Source organism: Dicentrarchus labrax, unplaced genomic scaffold, assembly GCF_905237075.1.
Source record: "Dicentrarchus labrax unplaced genomic scaffold, dlabrax2021, whole genome shotgun sequence".
Classification (NCBI taxonomy): domain Eukaryota; kingdom Metazoa; phylum Chordata; class Actinopteri; family Moronidae; genus Dicentrarchus; species Dicentrarchus labrax.
In genome coordinates, this window is record NW_026136724.1 from 16,688,350 (window position 1) to 16,712,094 (window position 23,745).

Below are 23,745 nucleotides of genomic sequence, written 5' to 3' on the forward strand. Positions count from 1 at the left end.
AATGATGGAGTGCAGCGGTGGTGCTTCTGGGAAATCCAGGTGCAGCTCTGCCTTCACAGGAAATTAATAACTGGCCCTTCTTTTGTCTTTCCTGAACTGAGGCCAGGAGAGAGAGAATTCTGCTACACACACCGTGGGGGCTTTCTAGGTACAGCCAGTTAGTTGTAGCTTTCCCGTATCTGTATGCTGAATAAAATCCAAATTAACCCCAAACTCAGACAACTTGTGGAAACTCCCCCGACTTATCTGGGAAGGACCCCTGATCAGCCAGCCTAATAATAATAATCCCTCTGTCTGTCTTTCACAACTGACAGCCGACCAAGTTGTTCCTACAAGTTCCTACAACTCCCAAAATAGCAGTATCTCATGTTCATATTAATTCAACAGTGGAGGATTTATGTCCAATGCCAGCATTCATTGTCACAGGGTGGGAGTGTGTGTAGCGTGTCCAACTTCTATGCCAGAGACTGGACTTTTTGTCCCATCACAAACCCCAATCAAGAGTCCAAACACGTCTAAAGGCAGAACTATTTTTTCTTCCAAATGACCAAACTAGAAGATGAAAAGTTTACGTCATACAAAGGGCGAGACACAATAAATCTTACAAATGTAAGGTGTAAGTGCACCCTAGATGCTTTGAGGAGGCATTGAGATCTGATTGCTCAGACCCCATTCAGAGGTAGTCACAGTATGTACGCAAATGTTTCCTGGGCCACACTGGAGGACTGCCTGCACAACTTATGTCCTGCAAGTACACACAAAACACACTGTGTGATTTCCATTCTGTTTGATGTAATGCAGTCTTTCCTGCCCAGATAAGCAGCAGCTGTTTATGAGCACAATGTCTGTTTCAACTGATTTCACCATTTAACGAGTAAAACAAAATATCACCAGACTCCCTTAAAGAAAATTACAGAATTTTGATAGTGGTTGAATCAGAGGAAACTTTATAACTGTTGGAAAACAGTTACAGCACATTCTTCTTTCTTTCTTTCATTCCTGACTTCTGGTAAATTTGGCATTTAATGCAATACTTTATGTTGTTTCTTTCCTCGTAAAAAACATCAGTTTATCTAATGTGTCTAATGTGCGTCTTACCTGCAAACATTTAGCAACTTTACGCCTTTTTCTTTGTCACTGTTTACTATACAGTTATTTCTTTCTTTTTTTTACAAAATCAAACATTGTGTCCGTTTATCTCAGCATGTTGGCTACTACCGCTGGGGCTAGAAATGGTTAAAAACATCGCATTCGTTTTGCAAATGGAAAGATGTGTGTTTATTTGCATGTTGAGTGGGGAGGTGACATCTGATTACAAGTGGTCACTCAAGACACATTATTATGCTGGGTGTGAAGATGTCCACTTGTGATTGGATCACCCATGACGCATGTTAATGCCAGGTAGGAATTGGGGATCAATGTGTAAGTCCTGGTTCATAAGTCAAAAATGTGTGTGTGTGTGTGTAGGATGGTGTTTAAGACATTGTTCAGTGATCCAACAAGCACTTTGTATAAAGCACACTGACGCATTAACCGTTACCAGACAATAACCATTGTTTATTTGCCATAACCATGAGAGTTGTAATGTGCACCTATAGTAGACCAATCCGACCATGGGCCTTGCCAATCTTATGTCAGGAAGTCAAACAAGTCCCCAAAATGTTTCATGTGCTTCCAGTTGTCATTACAAATAATATTGTCCACGTTAACATCCCACATCACACTTGGAAGTAGGTTACTTTAAGTGCCGTTGTGAAGAACCATAAATCAATAAGGGTAGAAGTATTATCTTTCATGAGGAGGAGTCACTGAAGCAGAGCATGATCAGATAAATGGGCAAATGGGTGTCCCATAACACGATAGCAGTGTCGACCGCTCACCAGATGACGAAGCACTGTTCCTCCACCATGCTTTACTCGCCCTCCACCTCCGTCAGCTCTTGGCCAGCGTAACAGGACCCTGTGCAACTGACACGTTGGCCTCGCCACACAATAAAAATGGTACACTCTATTAACAGAACAACAATGATAAACAAAACTCCACTGACTGTTTAATGACCTGATCGATGCTGTGACATACGGCCTGTCTGAGGCTGTCAGGAGGATTCACTGCTCTCTTCGGTCGTCTGCATAAAACAAATACAAAGACTACCCACGCACAAATGTGAGCACTGATCAAGCTGTTTTCTTACAGGGTTTAAAAACTTTTAAATTTTTTTGTGAGATAACTCTCCTTTGTGTCAATATGTGGACTTTCACAAAAAAAAAACAACCCAGAGCCGACTTTTGTTGTGTTGGATAGAGTGTCCCATTACAGGAGTCTGCTACTGAACCACTGTATAAAGGAGTATATCAGTGTCTGAAGGACATTAATGTGCTTACTGCGCTGCTATTAATGAAGTAGCACTCTGCCACAGAGGCCACAATGGTCCTTGATGATTAAGCCCCTTAAAGTTCTCTCTGTCACGTTGTTGCATGTCTTTAAGAGTGCTCTCTCTCTCTCTCCGTTGCTAAGAGTATCTCCGTTCTATAGCAAATTATTTGTCTTTTTCACACGGCGAAGACTTAAAACATCAGACTCTCCCTTCAAAATAGTGTGTCTATTAATTAAACACAGTGGATGATGGGGCTACCCCATGAGAGCAACAGCGAGTTTGTCCCTCTTATTCAGTCCTCAGCGGCTCCTACTGAGACAGAGGAGAAGACAGAGACGTACTGTCGTGGAATGCCAAAAAGAGAGATGATCATAATGCATGGCATGCTGACATTAGTCAAAGGGGATGACACAAGTGGAGACATCAGCCCTGTCGTAATGGACTTGGTCTTTGCCTCGAGTGCTACCTGTTCTATTAGTCACTGAGTTCTCTCTATCACTCCGCCACAGACAGACAAACAGCGCCCTGAGAAAACAAATGAATCAATAGGAAAAACAAAGAAGATCTCTCAAAGATTTCGCAGCACCACAGGCTACAGAGCGACTCGTACTCCATCCGAGCACTCAGAGGGTACGGCGTCCTCATTCATTCTGACTAAGAGAAATGGCCGATAGAAGTCCTTCTTTAGTCTTTGCGAAAGGATACGGCACAGCAAGTTGGCCGGGAAAGTTCACAACTGTTGTAAAAAACACTGAGTGGCCACTTTTTAAAGTTGTATTAGTAGATTTTCAGGCCAACAGAGTGCAGAGGAGCTCTAAAACAAGTTAACAGAGCATTAAATAACAAGCAAACAATTGCGTACTTACAAATCCAGCAGAAACGGACCAACGGTATCCACTCGAGTCTTATTTCTGCCCTGCTGATGAATATTAGTCCAATGTTGAATCTGATTGCCTCTTTTGCTGCTTGTTAGACTTTCTGGTCGAATTAGTTGCTAGCTAGCTGTTTACCATTTGTTGCGCTTGGCAGGTATTGCACAGTTGGTCTTTAATGAAAACGGTTGCCTACTTCTGCTCGATTGGGACCATGAGAATGGTTACAGAACTGTACAGTTAAATGAGCCATAAAACCAAAATAATGAGCTGAAAGAGCTCTGTACAGCCGCAGACTTGGCAATAATGCAAATCTCTAGGAGTGACCTTTATTGAAGTAGTTATTTGATTTAATGTTAATGTATGTTTATGTTCATGTTCATTTTTCTGTTCCTCTTGGGTAAAGGTTGGGTAATAAATTCTGCTCTTTCTGGGTGCAAATTCACACATCCCATTGCTTTCCACTGTCATGATCTTTGAAATATTTGGTAACTTGGTGTGTTTTTGGTCAGCAAAAATGTATCTGGGGGGGTGATCTTGGTGCACAGGTACTAGATGATCTAATTTGTGCAAATAAAAACATCTTTAAAACCTGAATTGTTGGCACCAGACACAGATCCATGAATTTGTGCTGTTTACACTAAATTCTCACCCTGCCATCAACATGTCACAACAGAAACCAATATTTGAACCAGGCAGCACTTTCTCCCCCCACTCCTCGAATATCCAATTGTGGTGACAGGACTGTAACACGGCCACTTTAACTTGATCTTTTTGTGTTTACCTGACAGAAGTGTAACTCAGGACAGTGTGTCACAGCCTGTAGTCCCTGCACTCTCATTTTTTTTAAGATGCCTCTCTGCACATGATTGTTTCTTCAGCATGTCTGTCCCCAGTGATCACACTCCATTCTTTAAATCACATTCCCTGCCCATTCTAGCATGTAGCGCAACAGCAACTCAACACTGTAGCCCTGTCTACAAACTTCTTATAAGTGAAACACTGTCTTGAATAACCAACTATAAAACTAAATAATATACAATAATATATAATGTTGTTAATAACATTTTGCAACCCATTGTCTACTGTTTGTTTTACATGGAACTTGGGTGGAAAAAAAATATGAGGGCCACAACTTTCCCCCTCTACAAAATCAAACAAGCAAACAAAACATCTAATTGCACATTGCATCAACTTATTGATTGGAATATTAACTTGCTACATGAAACAGATTACCCTGTACTTATGAATTGATTACAGGATCTAAGAAGGTAGCACAAAGGCTGCAGAGGTTAATTGGAATGATGATTACCTACGGAGGGCATGAGCTGAATTTGGAATCAGTGTTAACGACTATGAGTTAGTTATGTTGAGTAAAAATGCTCCAATCCCCTTATTTTATACAGTTTTTTAAAGTACCTTCTATTAAGTGTTTATTTTTATCTTTATTAAGTATATGCCTTTATCATATGGGAGCCACTGGGCGCCAAAATGGTTCACCTATTTGTTAAATCTCCACAAGGCTGCGCAAAAAAAGTTTGGAAATAAAGTTATGCGGACAACAAAAATCTTTCAAAGTTGCTGAAACAGAACGTCAGAATGTAGCGCAGGAGCGGTGTCTTCAGACAAATTACCCAGGCTGTCTCCGAGTGCTCAGTGGCACACACCGCCATGGCTGGCAGCCACGCTGCATTCAACGTGCTCAGCCATCATAACAGTAATAATGAATCCGCTTTTACATCCAATTAAAATGTTCCTAATAGCATTGTGGTTGCATCGATTTCTGCAAATGGCTGAGAACATTTGCACTGAGGCATCTAGGGGGATTTGGATCGGGCTCATCGCACACTGGCTCCGAGTACAAACAAAGAGGGACTGATAAGTAAATAGCCCAGATTTATGCTTATACATGTGTACATGAGCATGTCAGAGCACAACTGCCTGCTTTTAAATGTTTGCTGCTGACTTCTTTGTCTGCTCAACTGACTCTGGAGACACTGATAATGATATAAATCTACTCTCCATCGTTCCCTCTCTTCTTTTTTTCCTGAGCGACAGAGATGTAGAGAAGACAGTTAGGAGGAGGGAGAGGCTCAGATCACTTCCTTGACAGCTGTTTGGGCTGGCAGTGAAAATGCTGAATGCTTGTTAAGAGTTATTACTTCTTGATTTGAAAACAACCTGCAACCTTACCCATGATTCTAATTTCACTATCTGAGAGTTCATACAAACAGTATACATGCACTTGTACACATACAGACATAATGATAATATATATAACACATACACCTGCAATACATACTTAAGGTTACTTAGTTTAGCTATAAACCCTAATATTCCCTAATATACCCTGAGGTCCTGCAGGGCGCCAGTGCAATACATTACACTATGATAGGCACACTCCACAGTGCTATTATTGGCTCATTGGTACATATGGTAGCCCGGTTGTGCGATGAATACGTTTGAGGAGAGATTTGCAGAGGTGTCATCATCTAATGTTAGAAGCGCAGGGAGCAACAATTAAATACAAAAATTGTTGCCTCATCAAATTTTTTGGGATGCACAGACTAATGCCCCAATAGGTGATTTGGCTCATTTCCAGTTTAAAAGTGTCTATGGGAGGAGAAAAAGTATCTCCCTCTCCTCGTAGATGTAATTATTCATATGTATGTGCCCATTTTGGCCAACTACAGAATGATAACCCGGTCAGTTCACTGCAACACAGTTTAGTGACAAATCGACTACAGACCAAGTTTTCAAAAGACAAGTGATCATCCTCCAGACACTGAAGAATGCCTGACCAGATGTAATGAACAACAGCGGTAACACACAGTTCAATACTGCCTCAGCCACAAACTACTAATCTGTGTAGTAGATCTGTGAGTGATCAACTGTGTGTGACAAGTGGAGGATACAGAACTGCCAAGAACCTGGTCAGGGGAAGCATGAGGCTGGAGGGATTCAGTGACCGTCCTATAAGGTCTGGAGTCGGTTTAAAACTGAATATTGAGAGGAACAAATGAGCTCCCTTTTTCATTTTTCATTTACTGTGGAGGGGGCGTGACCCCCTGTACTCCATGGCAATTATGCACTTGCCCCTCCCCCCCAGCTATGCAAGTCTTATTAAAACAAAATATAAAAATGACCTAAATGCAAATGTTCAATCAAAATATGTCCAATGATTTTCAATTTGTTGGACTCCTTGGATTTAATGGTTGATTTCACGGTTGGTTTACCTTCAGGTCACATGGCTTCTAGAACTACAACTAGGGAAATAAGGTATAGATTTGTCGAAAATCAGTCATAAGCTCAACTAATGCACGAGACATGGAGTCAATAATAGATTAGAGAGAGAGAGGGGGGGGGGAGATACCCAAAAGGCAATCAGGAGTCCATATTAATTATGCTAATGATTTGGATTTGCTACTTCATTAACCATCATTTTGAGCTGGTTGATCACAAGGGTAGCTCCACGTACGGTCTCTGTAGCAACTGTGTGAAAAAAAAAAAAAAGATGAGACACAAAGAGATTATGTGTGTTTGGGTACATGCAGACATCTCTGTGCATGCCTGTATGTGGGCACACATGTGCTAATTACTGCATCTGGTAATTACTGTAGAGACACTCAGCAATCAATTAAGTTCTGTTCTATGCAAGGCGATAGTACAGTTTGTATTTTAACTGGTGCTCAAATCATCATCAATGATTTTTTTTTAGTGTTGTTTTCTGTTTAAATAAATATGTGGTTGCATAATTTCTTTGGTGGAAAAATTCCCTCAGATTCATCAGATAACTTGCCGCAGTTTTATCGGGAAAACAGCAGGTGGGAGCAGAGCTCAAGTGAAGTTATGCATGACTTCTCATTACACTCATCTTTTCTTGTCAGAGGACTGGTGCTCATATTCTTACGACTAATGGAATAGTCTTACGCATTTTTGGCTGCTTTTGGAGTAAAGAGATAGAAAAGAGGTTTGGGAACCACTGACCTGCACAGTACATGAGCACTGGGTGACATACAGAATGTAAACATGATCCTAAACTAATGATCCTAAGCAGGATTAGTGGCTTTGTGAAAGCCCAGGAATTGCCCAGGGAGCCTGCACAGCAGTTCAAAAAATAAAAAAATAGAAAAGCAATTCAAGAACTAAATGAAAATACCAATGATTCATTTCACATGTATCATCAGCGTGAATCACAGGCTTTCTTCTGCAGACATAAAGATTATTTTCTGACGTGACAAAGACAAAGGGAAAAATGGGGTGTTTTATATTCCAAGAATGTCACTGTCAACCAAGAGCGGACCTCAGTTTTCTCCCGGTCGTTCACTTTGAAAGTAATTTAAATGAGCAGAAATAAGATGCCACGGGTTGGGGTGGGGTGGGAGCAGGGGGGGACGAGGCTGTCAAAACGCGGCCAAGTCATTTTATCTTGATGTTTGCCCACATTGCAATAATTGATTTGTCTTTGTTCTCAGGCGTGAGTATACAAACATGGCAAGTGGCCTAGAGAGTCATGTGTCTGTCTGATTAACAAAGCACTGCAGCATCCACCAAGAACTTCACAGACCTCTCTCGCTGTGTCTCAGTCTGCTGCTTCCCTCTGGATGTGCTCATTTGACAGGACCTGACGCAACTCTTCACCACAGCTCAGTCACATGAATATACTGATTTCTCCCACTCGCTTCTACTCCATGGACTACTATCATTATGAACTCACATCATGTAGGCAAGCAGTGTTGAAACCTTCATTACTTTATTTTAAATTCTAGTTGAGATCCCGCAGTTTCCAAAGATTCCAAATGTGTTAGGACTAAATTACAAGGGAAAGTGTATGAAGGGTCTCACAAGATATGTTGAATTTCCCATGTTGATGCAGTGGTGTAGCCATAAAGTTTTGATTTAGGTTTTGAAGTGTGATGTGGCAGCAATGAAGTGCTGGAAAAAGTAGATACAGAAGACATATGTGTGATTATCTCTTACATACATATGTTTTTCGCATCATCTGACATGGGTGCAACTAAGATGTACAGGTCCTAACTACAGGGGGTTGGTACTGGGTACTGTAGTCATTCAACTGGACAGTAGCAGGGCTATAACGGTTTGTGTATTCATGCCGAACCATCGCAGTTTGGGGGGGTTCAGCTCACACAGTCTACACGGTACGTGGATTGACACACCTAAGCACAACAAGCTGATTGGTGTACAAGCCAGTCACACTATGGTGAGCACAAATTTAACACCGGATGAAAAGGAATGGTAAACTTATGCCATTTTTTGTCCAGCTGTACCAAACTCACACTGAACCATAACTCCTAAACCGATGTATGACCCGAACCATAACTTCTGTGTACAGTCTTCCAGTAGTAGCTGTAAAAATATTGCCCAACATACATAAAAAAAAAGAAAGACGATAGAAAACAGTGGCAAATCTGGGATTACTCTCTCTTTTGGATAAGGTGAAGGTATTTGTCCGGGGAAAGCAGGAGCAGATTATGATGAGAAATCATCGGAAATTCCTGGATCTCAATGACTGGCCTTCAACCCATTTATTGCAAGGACACGATAAAGGGGTACTCGATCTTTTGGGATACAGTTTTGGAAATACGTCGGACAAAAATAGTTGGGAACCGAATTGTTTTATTGCAACCCAACATCTTTCCATCCAGATTTCTAGGTTTTTTCTTTAACTCTAACCTTCTACTACCACCACCACAACCACATTCTCATCAGCAATCTCCTTGCTCGATATCCATTTAGGGTGGTAGTTACACAGCAAAAAACTGTCAATTTCTGTTTGGCTGTTCTTGCATCATACTTGGAGATATTCCTTCCCGTTGTCAACCTCAACCTTTTTCAAACGAGAGCAGTGTGAAATAGACTGTAAAATATTTATGAATATACACCTGAGAACAGGAACATTCAACATGAGCGGAAAATAATGTTTTGCCTTGGCTCCCTGCCAGGGTGGTCAGAACTCCGAGCGAATCCCATAGTGTAGGTAGAAATTTGTATGATTGCAGTGTAGCTTAGAGATCACCAGGCAGGGTGATTGTTTGCATGCTTGATTTCTTTTCATCTGGTGAACTACAAGTCCACATCATACCGAGCATCTCCTTAATTTATAAGGCAGAACCACACAACAGTACTCCTCACAATAACACTTGTTCTACTTGGAGCATTAAGTTCCTTAGTCCTTGTTTGACCTGGCATGGCTCTCAACAATCTTTTTTTCAGAGCGCATTGTGTGCCGTACAATGTAGCAGGCAAAGTGCCAAATACAAAATTTACCAGTAGCAGACGATAATTTGACAATGCAATTGGTCTTGATGGTTCAGTCCTCGCCAGGAGACCAGTTTATGATGCAATGGTCACAAAATGAACTGTAGAAAGTGACTATGACGTTACTTGGTATGAATACTAGAATTTCCTCAGTGCTGCATTTTCTGTATTAGAACTGACTGCCCTATTATAACACAGCGCTTATTTGAATCCAGACATTCAGTCAAATCTAGTGGGAGTCAAAGTCAGTCTGTGATTCATAATGGAACAGCTCGAGGCGATGGATTGGTATGACAACAAAGATTAGAGTCTCTAGTTTTTTTAACGTTTGGGACGAAGTTGCTCAAGTTCACAAATACTGATTAGATCGCCCAAGGCAACGAGAATACCAAGGGTAAAATCTGTCAAACAGCATGATGTCCCTTGTAGTAGAAAATTACTGCAGTTATTCATCTGACTCAATGGTACTGGAAAAGTGAGGTATGAGTGGCAGGAAATGTCTTTATACAATGAAAAGAACATTAATTCAAGGTGGCACATTCAGTGAATTAAGTATTTTTTACAGTCACAGTATTTTTTCAATAGGATGTGTTATTTCAAAATTCTCCATTTATCATCTGGCAACATTATATGTGATAATTCTAAACCTTATTAGGTTAGTTTTTAAAGAAATTAAGTTCAGATAACAGAAATATTTTTATAGATATTTTTTATTTCTGTTTTTACAGACTTTTTGTCACAACAAAGTCAGCAAGAGCATCTTTTTTGTCCATTACATTGTAGTAATTCATTTTAAAGCAACCAAGAGAGGACCAGCAACCATTTCATAGCATAAAAGCAGAGGCAATTTTGACATGCAGCAAAAACAGGCAGGGCTTCTAACCAAATCCAAGGCAAGGGGAATACTAACAGCCCCCACTATCCAGTTTGAACTACAACCCCATTTACCCATCATCCATAGCCCCCAGAGCCCGTCAATTACAAAATACACAGAGAAGCTGCAACAAAAAGGGAATTTTCACTCTGAAATCTCACTCCAGGGACGACAAAATGAACACATTTCTAAAATTCCTTTTTCTATTATGTGCTGTTAACGTTGCTTCAAAAAGGGATTCAGTAACAGATTTTTAAAAACTGCAACATTCAAGTCTTTCTAGTAGCCAGCATGGTGATTGGTCAAAGAATACAGAATATCTTTTATGCATTACCAATGTAACATTAGTCAAAAACACCATCTGATATGTAAGTGATATGCCAAGTAGAAAAGGAAAAATCTGACGTCTAGAACTCTTTCGAGCAACGTTTCCAAAATTCTAAGATTGGAGGGACAGTTTGGGGTTTATTAAAAAACAAATCAAGGTAGAGGAAGAGGCCACACACAATGAAAGGTTAATATAATGAAACTTTACAACCTTTCTTTTCAATCTAGTAGAGTACAGTGCAATTACTGTTCATGAGATTAAGCCTTCGCCATACAATACTTATACTGTTGTAAGTTGTAAAGAAAAAAAAAATAATGTTAACACACTATTGATCTATTACCATTAGATTTCTTTACAGTTTTAAAGAGAGAACTGCAAATGAGAGATGTGTATTTAAGTGCTAAGCTTTGCGTTTACATTATAGAGTGATTTCTTGTCTGAGCAGTGTTCTAGGATCCAGGTGCGAGAGCGCTCCCCCAGTGTTTGGTCCCTAAAAGGAGACATTACTGACAAGTCCTTCTGTTAAATGGCTAGAAACAGAGGCCAATAGAAGAGAAAATCCTACCCCAAAAACTTGGGAGGGAAAAAAAAAACAACAAAAAAAACAAGGTAAAGGAAAATCACCAGACAGACAAAATGACCCTTCAACAAACAGACAAAAGCAGTGTTAAGACAGAGGTTGATTGGGGTAAAAGGGACGAGTCCATCTTCTGTCAGGGGACCACTGCATCCATCTGTCTGTCCGTTCACCCACCTGTCCAGCCACCTCCCACACTGTGGTGTCTCACTTGAGCAGAGCCTTTATGGCATCGCTCTCGGCGGCAGCCTCAAAGGCACTGATGCCGTTCGGTCCTTTTCGGTCTTTGTCAGCTCCCTGTGGAGGAGAGGATACATGAATATTAAATATGCTTAGTAGGTGCATCGAGTCTTCCTCACAGTATGATGCCAACTCCACTTCATCGAGTCAGGGGTTAAGGTGAGGAGCAGAGCCCGGAATCTAAAGTCTTTTTTAAAGTGTCCTATGCCTGTTTGCAACATGCAGAAACTCCAGAGCACCAAGCTGCCGACAAACTGCACTGTTTTATGTGGTCATCTGTGCACACTCCCCCTTCTTTTATAATCTTACCCTGTCACGACTCACCAGGAAGTTGCACAATATTTAACCATTTTCAACAAGAATAAACATTACAGGGGGCACACACAGTTCATGATATGGCTCCTAGGCCCCTGGCGAAGTTCCAGGTGTGGAAAAGGGCTATATCGGGGTGGTCAACCATGTGCCATGGAGAGCCAACAGTCCCAACAGGCAATATAAGCCAGCAAATTGTTGACTCTATATGGCACATGACTGTGTCACCCCTTGCTTGTAACGCTTCCTACCCATCTCGTCCAAGGCCACAGGCCCTTGCTGAACGGTTATCCTGGTATGTTACCAAAACATCTATGGAAAAACTTCTGTCACTTTTATTTTCTTCTAACTCAGTTACTAATAACTTGCCTGTCAGCCTGTCTTTATCCAGACAGCACATGCAAAACAAATTTCCAGACACTGAGGCACAAATCCATTTGAGCTCTGAGGGATAACAGAGTGAATGTGAAAGAAAGAGGAGTGGACGCAATCATTTGGATTACTAGGGACAAAAAAAAAAAAACATAAAAAAAGAAAAGGAATGAGACAGGCAACGTGTTGAATGCACATGTAGTGACAACAGATTTTATGGGCGACAGAGGAGGAGAGGGGCATGTAGTGGAGAGACATCCCTTTGTTTGGCCTGCCAACTTTAGCCTCTTAGCAAAGGGCTTACAGAGCCAAGGCAGAGAGAGTCTATTGTTGCGTGGAGAAGCATGCCATCAAAAACAATGTGACCCAGTTCAAGTGCCCAGCAGTGTGAGGATGGTTGTCTTGCAAATTCCATGCCACAGGAGCAACGGAGTGCATCCCGAGCAAGAGAGATTTACCAGGGCTGAGCGGGTAACCTGTCAGATCTGCATCTCTAATTGGTAAGAAAACGAAAGACAAAGTAAGAGAGGGTTTTGTCAATTCATAGCATGCTTCAAATTTCTAAGAAGTGTGCACCTGTCAACACTCCAGTTGTTAGAGCCCCGTTGTTTAACATTTGATCTATGGTAACGGGTTACCCAAAGTCCCGCACTGCTAGTTTTTCACATTCGAAGACAGCCGTTTCAACCCCCCCCAAAAGCTGCAAACAGGGAAACCAGGTTACAGTGTTACGAGATCCACCTTCCAGCAGATTTAAAGTTCTCCAACAGCGCATCTTGTTTGTTTAATCCATACAAAAAACAAAGCATAAAACCACAAATAACCATTTGATGGGAGGCTAGTGTTGAGACCTGTAACTTCCTGGACTTTCCTCTGGCTGGAACTGTAAATGATCTTGCGGTCTTCCATGAACTTCCCACTTTGTACTGAGCCTTATGGTCAGCTCTTCAAATTTCAATACACAGAGGGTTCTTTCAGTGCAATTCATCAGGTACAGGACAGGACAGATTCCTGAGAGACAACCTCTAGACATCCCACTACTCGGATAATTATTTTCTGACTTGAGACTGTTGCTTTATCCACCAGTAAAAACATTGCTGACCCAAAATATAAAAGCAGTCAAAGTATTTCCAGAGTAACGTTAACTTTTCCAATAGCTGCTGACTCATTCATACCAGCTGCCTGGTAACCAAGCATTGTGTTCTCCACTCTTGTGAGTTCAGGGGGTGAAGGGTAGGATGGGAAGACAAGAGGAAGCTTTCTTTCCCCAGCTCTGGGGAAGTCATTAGTAGTTGGTTCCAGACCATACCTGGTAACCGACTCCACAGGCCTCATTTAGATGGCAGGAAACAGCATTACACCTTGGCCCTAGCTCTTTCACCATCAATACTGCTCTTGCCTGGGCACAAATAGGGTGTCTATCTGACACACAAACCATTACATACCTTGTGTATACCACTGCATTTTAGGTGGAACAATCTCATAATGAGCACCGCACACCTACATTGCCCTAAACAGAATTCTAGAGGGTCTGCCACAGACTGATACTCCCTATGGGTATTTATGATAGAGTTACATTAATAGACCCGGTCCATACTCCTCCCTGTTACACCATCCCCAATGACCATCCAGCTCACTGTCATACTCCTGTCACCACTTACATTAATGAGCTTTCCCCAACTTGAATAATGACCCCTCATGAACACCTTACTGTCCAAACATTATCCAGTAAAAGAGAAGCTAGTGGCCAAGTAAGATACAGCCTAATGAATAAGAATAGACTCCCAGGGTGTCTCCAGTCCAACTGTGATGCACCATCATCCTGGATTATGGAGCCATACAAAGCAGCACTGGGTCAGTAACGTAATGCCACTGATCTGCCAAATGTCCATTAAGTTTTCATTATGCCAAGAGTGAATGGAACTGAAAGGTCTCCCATGCGCAAGTCTTCAAATATTGGGCCAGAGCATCACTCAAAACGTATTTAAAATGCAATGCTTACATCGGATTATTGACCTACTGGCAGCGGTCAAACATTACGGCTCTGTAAGGGTGCAAATTCTCTAACATCCAGCGACAAAAAATAAAATAAAACTCAATATCTATATTGGAGCAAGGTATGCCAGCTAGGCACCAAACATTGGTCAAAACTGGGAGAAAAAAAAGACTAGGATATTGTTTTAGTTATTACCACAGTCTTTTTTAAATTTAAAATGTGTATATCGCTTATATCGTCTTCAATACAGTTTAGGCCTGATATCTAATTTAAAACATCATTAGTAAGTAACCCTTTCAGTGACTTTACTGAAGCGTACTTCCACTTTTTAGGGTAGGATTAACCAGGAAAGATTCTGTATGGAAGAGACATCTACAGAAGCATAACAATTACTTTAATAAATGTTATTATACTATTTTTTCTGTGTGTATCCACCCTCCTCCTAATGGAAAGAATTTAGTCAAGTCAATCAAGTTGGCAAAGCCCAATGGAAGATGATGTGTATTAGCCTGTTTTACTTTAAAATTGTTTGACCAAATCCCTACTGTGTATCAAGGACATGCACAATGAGCAGGACACGTTATATGGTCATGTTTAGAAGACAAGGCAAAAATAGGAATTGACTTGACAAAATAATGCTGCATTTCTTCCTAGTCAATCGTCATGCACACAGTTCCTCATAAAAGAAAAGGATGTGTGTTTTCATGCGTGTATGCCTGTGTGTGCCCTTTCATTGTTGACTTAAAATTAACTGGCCAGCCTTTGCAGGCTGCTGTCGGCACTCTCGGCCAGAATCTTACGGCTGGGTCACCTATTGGGGTTAAAACGGCCTTTCATAATTCATTCAACAACAGCACAGCACGCAGTACGGGGGCAGGGGTCGGCTCCCATGATGCACCAGGGAACCAACCCATTTTGTCTGCAAACACAAAAATGTCTGACAGTCGAATAGTCACAATTCAGTATTCTCAGAGGGCTCCTTTTATCACACCAATGTGGTGGCTGTTGTGCTACAGGTGCTGCCAGACAGAGTGGATATGTGGCAGCGCAGTCAATGGTGTGGCTCTGGGACAATCTATTCATCTCGTGTTAAGACACATGGCGAGTTTTCAGAGCTGCCAGGGGTAGATGTATTGAGATCTGGTCCCTGTGGTGACTGATGACCTTTTGGCTGCATTTGGGTGTTAATCCTTGTTGGTGCTTAGTGGAGATGAGTACGGAGCCATGAGAGGAACAAACCCGTGGGTTCCCTCGTATCTTCGCCTTCCACCATAATCCCTGTTCAGATGAGCTATGGCTGCCTGTCTTGTCTCATATGATAAAACAGACAAAGGCTTTTTAAATAAAGGTCTACCCAAGGGGTTTTCTTTTTTAATGCAGAGGTGGTGCTTGCATAGCTACGTATTTAAGATGGAGAAGGGCTTCTGGCTTTAATGGGCGATGTACTGCTGCTGTGGATGTGTGACTGGTAGCAAGGGAAATAAAGGGAAATGACTGCAGTCAATAATGAAGACTTTATTTATTTTCATTAAAAAAAAAAAAAAGACAGTGCCGGTTTTAAACCCAAATCCTATCACTATCATGTGGAGGGGGCATGTTATATTAAAAACTATGACATAAAATGCATCACCTAGTACACAGCTCAGATCTGAACATGAACTACAGAGTGTACTTCCTCTTTTTTAGTAGACCTACCTCCAAGAGAAGGGTGAGGCATCCCCAAAAACAGAAATCAAACCAATATCAGTAAATCCTTCTTCTTATCAAAATAATATTGCAAATTAATGCGAGCCTATGAAAAATATAAAACAAAACAAAAAAACAGAAACCCGTTATTTTCTTCCTGTTGGTATTGGCTACTTCTTTCGGTTTATCTTTGAGCCAACAGCTCTGACGGCCAGCTGACAGCAGTAGCCAGCTGCCGGCCAGCTGCCGGCCAAATGCTGGCAAAACTCTGCTGGCTTGTTGATGCGAGGGCCGGGGCGTGCGGCTGTGTTGATGAAAATGGGGCATGAATACAGCCGATGCCAACAGGAATAAGTAAGCAGTCGAGTGTCACGTAAGTGTCTCTCTAACCAAACACCAGTGTTTCCCATACATAGATTACCATTTCCTCTTTTCAAGCGTCTGCTTCAAAGTGCAGTTGAAACTGTGAACTGATTGAAGAGTCTGCCGGAATGTCGCATATGTGATTGTATAGAGTGCAAAAAATGACTTCCCTAATCGGTAGTGTGACTTAGCTTGTGAATGCCCCCTCCCATCTCTCCATTACTTTTGTTGAGCCAAGATGATGCCACCGTGAAACAACTCTGTAGAGGAGCTTTCATTTACCCTGCCTCATTTAGCCTGGCTGGGAACAGACAGCTGCTCACTCAGCCCCTGAATATCTATCTCTCCTTCGCATATACATGTATCGGTTTGCAGCAGACTTTGACTGTAAAGCATGCGAGCCATCTACATGACATCATGCAGTCCTGTAAGATGACATAAGAGCTTCCTAGAGGTTTTAAGCTTGTACCCTTAACTAACTAACACTGACCATCAATTTTTGTGACTGATGTGAAACCTCATATATATTTGATATTATTCTAATGAAAGATATGAGTGTTAAATGATAGAGTACGAGAGACAAAGAACTGAAGGGGGTACGGAGGGTACTGAAAGACACGTAGCTATTGTTGCTCCCATTTGTGTGACACTGTCCACAGGAGCATCAATCCCACTGTCAGTCTGGCTCATTTGGGCAGTGGTGAAACAGAACTCCACCAGCCTAGATGAGTAAAAGATCTATCATTTATATTTATATGACTTGCGTGCATGTACTTCTGAGTCAAACGCTGAGGTAAGATGTGCAAAGAAGGCTTTGAATTTCCAAAAGAAAGCTCCTCCACATATAAATGAAGCCTTGTGAGCTGCACAAATCTGTTTGCTTCTGCTGGATGACGCTGGTTGGACTGGAGATTCATTATGGCATGCATGTTATTTAGTTGCATTACTACAGCCTTTGCCAGCTGTGCCTGACTCAGTATTGTCTCTCTTCTCACAGCTGCGACTGTGTGCACAAGCCCACGTGCATCCATCTGACAGAGGTAGCATTTAAGATAGTTCCAGACCTAAACAACTGAGGGGAGGCTGGGGATGGAAGGATAGGGCAGACATTTACATGGAGCAATGGCCTGTGTAGCTATGAATGAACCCGCTTAAAAAACACAGACACAAAACAAGTGAACAGCAGAAATACTGTGTCATGTTCTATGAACATTCCAGCACAGCCTCCACAGGACTATGTTAAAGGGCCTTTTGTCAAATGAGTTACCTCATCAGCACTCATGGCTCACATGGAGCCTTTGACACAACAACATGCACTGAGGGGTGAAGGACACCAGGACACTTCTGTGTCCATTATACTCAGGATACTCAGCTAACCATTAGCTGAGTATCCTCCAATCAAAGTACCAACCTTTTCTAGCAGGACCTTGACACAGGAAAGATGACCCTCAAAACAGGCAGAGATCAGTGGAGTTAACCCGTGTTTGTCTGGAGCCTGTAAGGGGAAAGGCATGAGTGGGAGACAGAAAAAAAAACAGGAGAAGATCATAGGCATCTATCTTTTTTTAATCAAAATAAATAATTCCTGTGTGAGAGAGGTTTAACTTCTCCCTCATCATGTCCACCAGTTATAAGAAAGCACACTGCACTTCAACACTATATTTATCTCCCATGTTTCAGTAGCAGAGCCCTTGACCATTAAAAATTGAGAATTTGAACATTTTTGGCTTGTGAGGCAAGGCAAAGACTATATGTTGGTACAATTTTAAATCCTTGTATTTGTGAAGACCGGACAAGTTGATGCTGAGATGTGTAAATTCTTGTGTACAAACTCAGGCAAAGGTGAAATACACCTAATAATAGCTCACGTTGCCTTGTGCGTCACATAGCACCATTGAAACTTCACTACAAGTGTGCTGGAGGTCAAAGATTCATGCAGCTTTGCACATACAATTCTACCTTTTAGTTAATACGGATCAATCTACTATAACAACACCAGAAGAGACTATTGAAGCTCAGGGGGCCAATCAGGCTAAATGTTAAGTCTGGCAAGCTTGGAAAATTGTTGAATGAGAGAATGGACAATGGCTGAAATAGCATAATGTAAGGTGGTTTTAACAGCCAGACTACTTTAGCTCAAACAAACTGATAATGCTCGTGCCAAATCGAGCAGTTTTACAATAGGCTTAGACTATGAAGGGATGCAAACATAGGCACTGTTATTTTCTGCCGCCATTGTAACCCCTGAACAGTAGGTAAATTAATGCAAAAATAATGTGATGGGAGCTGGTTGTTGTGGTTCTTACATTGATATCTGCTCCCTTAGAAATGAGGAACTCAACCACATCTGTCTGACCATAGTCTGCAGCGTAGTGCAGAGGCTTCCTCCCACCTTCCAGGGTCCGGTTTACATCTTCAGCCTGCAAAAAACAAGGTAACAGGTTAAAGGGGAACTTGGCAACTCTAGCCATTTCTTCGCTGGTTTTCACTTTTGTCGTTGCATGTTTTCTCAACGAGCTCCCTCTACAGCTCTGGGACGTATATTTCACAAAACTGTCGTAAAAAAAACTCACTTGCGGCCCCCTCCTCCCCCTTTCTACCGCTGCTGATGTGCATTTGTTGCCGGGCAACTTTTTCGTGTGGAGCAATATTACCGAGGTGGGTAATACATTATACACAGTATCATAGAGCGTTTATGTGGAATTGCCGTAAAGCAGTTTGTGTTTCTCGCTCGTTCTCGCTTCTCACGATACTTCCTATTTCGAACTTAACGGGACGGGAAAGTTGCAAGGTTGGTTTTCCACCTGGGGACGCTAGGGGAGCGGGGAGAGTCACCATTAACAGCGGAACAGGCCATTTAACCATCCAAATGATTTCTAAACGGGTTTATTAAGTTGAAATAGTTGCCAAATTCCCCTTTAACACTCAGCGTTGTCACACGGCAACTATAGAGATTAAAAAGGGAGCTCTGAGGAACCATTTTACTTAAAAAGTAAACTCTCACTGTTGATACAAGCTCACATTGAAAATTAGAGACAAACAATTACAGGCACCATCCTCTTCCTTTCACTTCCCTGCTGTGGTGCTGTCAGACCTCAGACTGTCAACCTTGCAGCAAAGAGAAAAGTCAGACACTCACCACTCTTCCCTTACCACACACACACACACACACACACACACACACACACACACACACACACACACACACACACAGAGCTTAGTGTGTGCCAGGCGGCCCCCTCCAGTGACAGTACCTAAAGACATATCAATCACAGCTTTGGCTGTCAGTTCTGGCTTTTCTCAAAGCTGTATACGATGAACCAACAGTCCGAATAAACATGGTGGCAGGTGGAAGAACAATTATTCATTCGCTTAGAAAATTGGCCTCCATAACAGAACACAAGAGCAGAATTTGCTGAAAGGCTTTGGAAAAAAGAGGTATATCTTGTTACACAAGACCCTCTATGAAAACACCTGATCTGGGGACGACAGAGGTAGCTCGGTTATTTGGTTTGCCTGGGGCGACTAAGAGCAAATCTAATAAAGCTAAAATGCAAATCAATTGAGATAATAAGGAAATAGCACAACTGGGAGATAATGTTAATATAATATTAAAAATACACAGTATTAGATTTCTTTTGTAATTCTGGTTATCATGCTACAACTAACATATTGTCCATTTCTGGTTCTAATTCTTACATTACAGTTAAATGATTCAAACTCATCTATTTTGACTGAATGAACAACTGCTAATATAAATAATTATGGCTATATTCCAGCCACATGTGCAAGTTGTAGGGTCCTGCTATTGTGGATGCTGGCTCATATGGATGGCTACTGGACATGTAAATGAAACTGGGCTATCATTAATGTTTTTTAATTATACCTGTGCAAGTAAATCCTTTACTGCCTCTTATTCCGTTTCCTATTTAGCTTGTTTCCCTTTTCCATTTCCCCTTTCCTGTCATCTAATGAATGTGAGGACCATATGCACACGAACTCGCTCAGATCTGTAACTGTGACCACTGACTAATTCAGCAACAATAGCATAATCCACTGCACCACTGCCTGCCTCCAATTGCTACTCGCTCACTCACCTTTATCACAAACTCCACTGAAGGTCAAGTACAACACACTGAAGACAATTCTTCATTGTACAGCCAATCCAACTGAATCCATTAGCCATGATGGATATCGAACCTCGACCTCTTCTAATAGTGTTTAAATGTTACCTTCAGCGGCTGCAGCTCCAATGGCTGATAAAATCTAAAATTGTTTCATTTCCACTATAGAAAAAGGATAAAGCACTGTGGTGGTTTATACCCAGACCCAGTTCAGATAATGAAATGGCTATGACTTCCAATAGGACCATCAAAAAATGGATGAAATGAGAAAACAAAAAAGGGAAAATTCGCCCCTGATAACAGTCTGCTCAAAGTTCAGTAACTATATTTAGGACTTTAGATTCCTTATCATTAGTTTGCAAGCCAGATAAGATTCAAATCTTGGAAGGGTCAATGCATCATGCAGCAAGTGTGTCCGGTAACTATCCTATCAGCTGCACACATCCGTCTCAACAATATCTTAGCTTTCATGTCACTTAAAAACTTTAACCACTTACTCCTAACACACATACTATCTGTGAAAACCGTTCAATACCAGAATCCATTGTAACGGTAGCTGTTGATCGAGAGTGTTTGTTTGGATAAAATCTACTTAAAATACCAAATACCATTTAATTTTGGTTCATTTAGTAAGATAACGTGCTGCCTTAGTAACCTTAGACACAACATCTGCAGCACATGTGCATAGTATAGCGGTTTATGGGGCACAAGTGAGTGAGAATCCAAAATGCAAGTCAAATTGCAACGCTGGTATTTACCTATAGACCAATATCAGGTCAACATGAGGTCAACCTCCTCCAGCAGAGGCAAGGGGCACACTGGGAGCTTTGCAGTGAAATCAGTGCACAACAGGCACTTTGTAACACTTTTCTATCACTCTCGTCCAGAAAGATTATACTGGCTACTGCGAGGGTGCCGCCGGATTCACAGGAGCCGGGCCTCCATCTCTTTTGCAACAACAACAACAACAACAACAACAACAACAACAGGTTGCTTGCTGCCTTCAGTAGCCAACGATGGCGTTTGCTAGCCGAAAGTGAAACCTGTTGCAGAGGTCAAATCCAGAGCGTTAAAGTCCAATGTCAATGACTGACCCAGACAGACAGACAGACAGACAGACAGACAGACAGCACTACACATCGCCTGTTCTCCAGTCGAGAGTGCCACTGTGGTGTCGCTAACTATGCTAACTCGGCGTTCAGACTAACATGTGTTACACAAGCCTTTAAAATGTTTTTGAGACGAGTTCGAGCTAACCCCGACGTCCATAAACTGTAGATAACGCCACGGATCCAGAAAGCCCCGATTGCTTGCCAATGTTAGATTACCTAACAACTCAGCGTTACCCAACTCAAGCTACCGTTAGCTGGCTACATAGCTAACGCTGACTGGCGTTAGCCACCTTAGCTGAGCGGCCACTTGTCAGAAAATTGTTGCCCACGATTCATTGACCAACCCAGACGAATTGCAGTTGCCTTACCGTTACCAGTTTGGCTTTGACCTCCTCCAGGTCCCCGGTATTCAATGCCCACATCAATTCTTTATCTCCCATCGTCCTGTCTTTGCTCCGGTGTAGCTCCTTCCCTGTTGTGCTGCAGGGCAGCTGTCAAGTTAAACGCTAGTGCGTTAAAAGTTAGCTAGCTGGAGCCGGAAAACTGTCGCTGGCGTCGCGGTGTGTCGCCTGAGGTTCAGCCCGACTCAACACAATGCCGGTGGAATAGTCGAGAGAGCAGTTTTGGTCGGATTCGGCGTGTAGCTGGGAGCCGGCGGTGAACGACAGGTCGAAAAGAAATAGGCTGAAAGAAGTTGTGAAAGGCGAAGTAGCAGAGAGGGATCCGCCTTTCTGCAGGCTGGAAGTGTTGTCGCTACCCGGAAGTGAAAAGGGAAACGCTTTATGTTTCTTTACGTGCTAATGGAAATGTAATGACTCACACATTCTCTTAAAAAATAAATATATATATATATAAAAAAAAAAAGCACATGTCGCTTGATGTGATGTATTCCTGGCGTGATTATTATTTTTTTTTAATCATTCCCATTTTTTAAAACATACGCCGTTAATGGTTGATGACTAATTGCTGGCAGCTTTGATGTTACTGCTGAAGTATAAAAGCGGAAATTCCTACCCTCCTTTGGGTCTTGACCGCACTTCTTGATTATATGGCCAAAGCAATGATGAAGCTCTTTATTATTATCTTCACATCAGTCGTCCGGTTTTGCTTTCCAGTACACACCCAGAGAGACAGAACAAACTTTATTTATTTTCCTGCTCTCTACTGTTTAGTGTTGTGGGTGTACAGTAAACAAACTAAATTCCTCACAACACACATATTATGGCAACATTAAAAGGAATAAATACTTATAAATGATTAAATAAAACTAGTTACATTACATAATGCTATACTGCTGATTTTCTTTTTCAAATGTAAATCATATTGACCCCAACAAATGTTTATTTAACGTGCAATTTCACCATAATGAAACACTCAGGAAAACATTTGTAATGTAGTTATATATGATATTATTCTTTATTGGTTTTATTAAAAACAAAAAAACTCAAATAAATTAAACAAAAACAAGAAAATCAATAAAAAAACCAAACATTCACATTTATTAATTCAGTGCGTCATACTATATAATATAAAGCCTATATTTGGGATTGCAGGTTGGATTAACTCTTTATCTGTGGGCCAGGGTCTCATTCCTGTGACAACCTGCCACAATTTGCTTGAACAAGACATTGAATGTTCTTTAGCTGCTGAAGCTGAACCTGCACTCTGACCTCCTAATGAAGTACCTATGCACATGTATATGTATGAGGGAGTGAGACCCGGCCTCAAAGAGCCAGTGGTCCTTATGACTGATGATGTTTTAGCTGAGTGCAGCTTGTACATCATTATTTTCAAGGCACTCTTGGAACCAAACATTCAATGCAGCACCTGTTGGAAGCAATCTGCACTTTCAGGGCCATCTCCATTGTCATCCACCATCTGAAGAGCTGCTCAATCAGTACCTGATAAACAGCTGCAGAAAGACAACAGGGCAAGAGGGGGAGGAAGAAACCATCATTACTTTACCTTGATCTGTAGAGGATCAAGGGCAGAGCAACACATTCAAAACCATACAACTACCTTTTTGCCATGGCATCGTCACTAGAGCCTCCTTCCTGCCCCATAACCACCTTCCCCCAATGAAGCCAACTGTATACATTCACTCTCCTGCCTCTCCTTGTGAAATATAGGTGATGACAAAAGTGTTGTCGCACTATCATTACATGAAATCAGCAGCCCCTTGGAAAAACCAATCTGTCCAGAGGATGAAGAGGACAATAAAAGACACTATTTCGAG

General features: G+C 41.6%; 1 protein-coding gene across 1 annotated transcript; it reads right to left on the reverse strand.

The window, feature by feature from the left end:
- Positions 1 to 10,217: 10,217 nt before the first annotated feature.
- On the reverse strand, positions 10,218 to 22,280 carry mtpn (myotrophin). Its single transcript, XM_051392425.1, has 4 exons — positions 21,878 to 22,280; positions 18,580 to 18,693; positions 17,685 to 17,768; positions 10,218 to 11,601 (listed from the first exon to the last, which is right to left on the reverse strand). The coding sequence occupies exons 1-4, from the start codon at positions 21,947 to 21,949 to the stop codon at positions 11,512 to 11,514; spliced, it is 360 nt and encodes a 119-aa protein (XP_051248385.1). The 5' UTR covers positions 21,950 to 22,280; the 3' UTR covers positions 10,218 to 11,511.
- Positions 22,281 to 23,745: the final 1,465 nt, after the last annotated feature.

Bases quoted from the DNA above. Each gene is read 5' to 3' on its own strand.
- mtpn (XM_051392425.1), bottom strand. From the start codon at position 21,949: ATGGGAGATAAAGAATTGATGTGGGCATTGAATACCGGGGACCTGGAG. The intron at 18,694-21,877 runs GTAAGGCAACTG...TGTTTTTTGCAG, and splicing joins TCAAAGCCAAACTGGTAACG to GCTGAAGATGTAAACCGGAC. The intron at 11,602-17,684 runs GTTGGTACTTTG...TCTCCTCCACAG, and splicing joins TCAAGGTCCTGCTAGAAAAG to GGAGCTGACAAAGACCGAAA.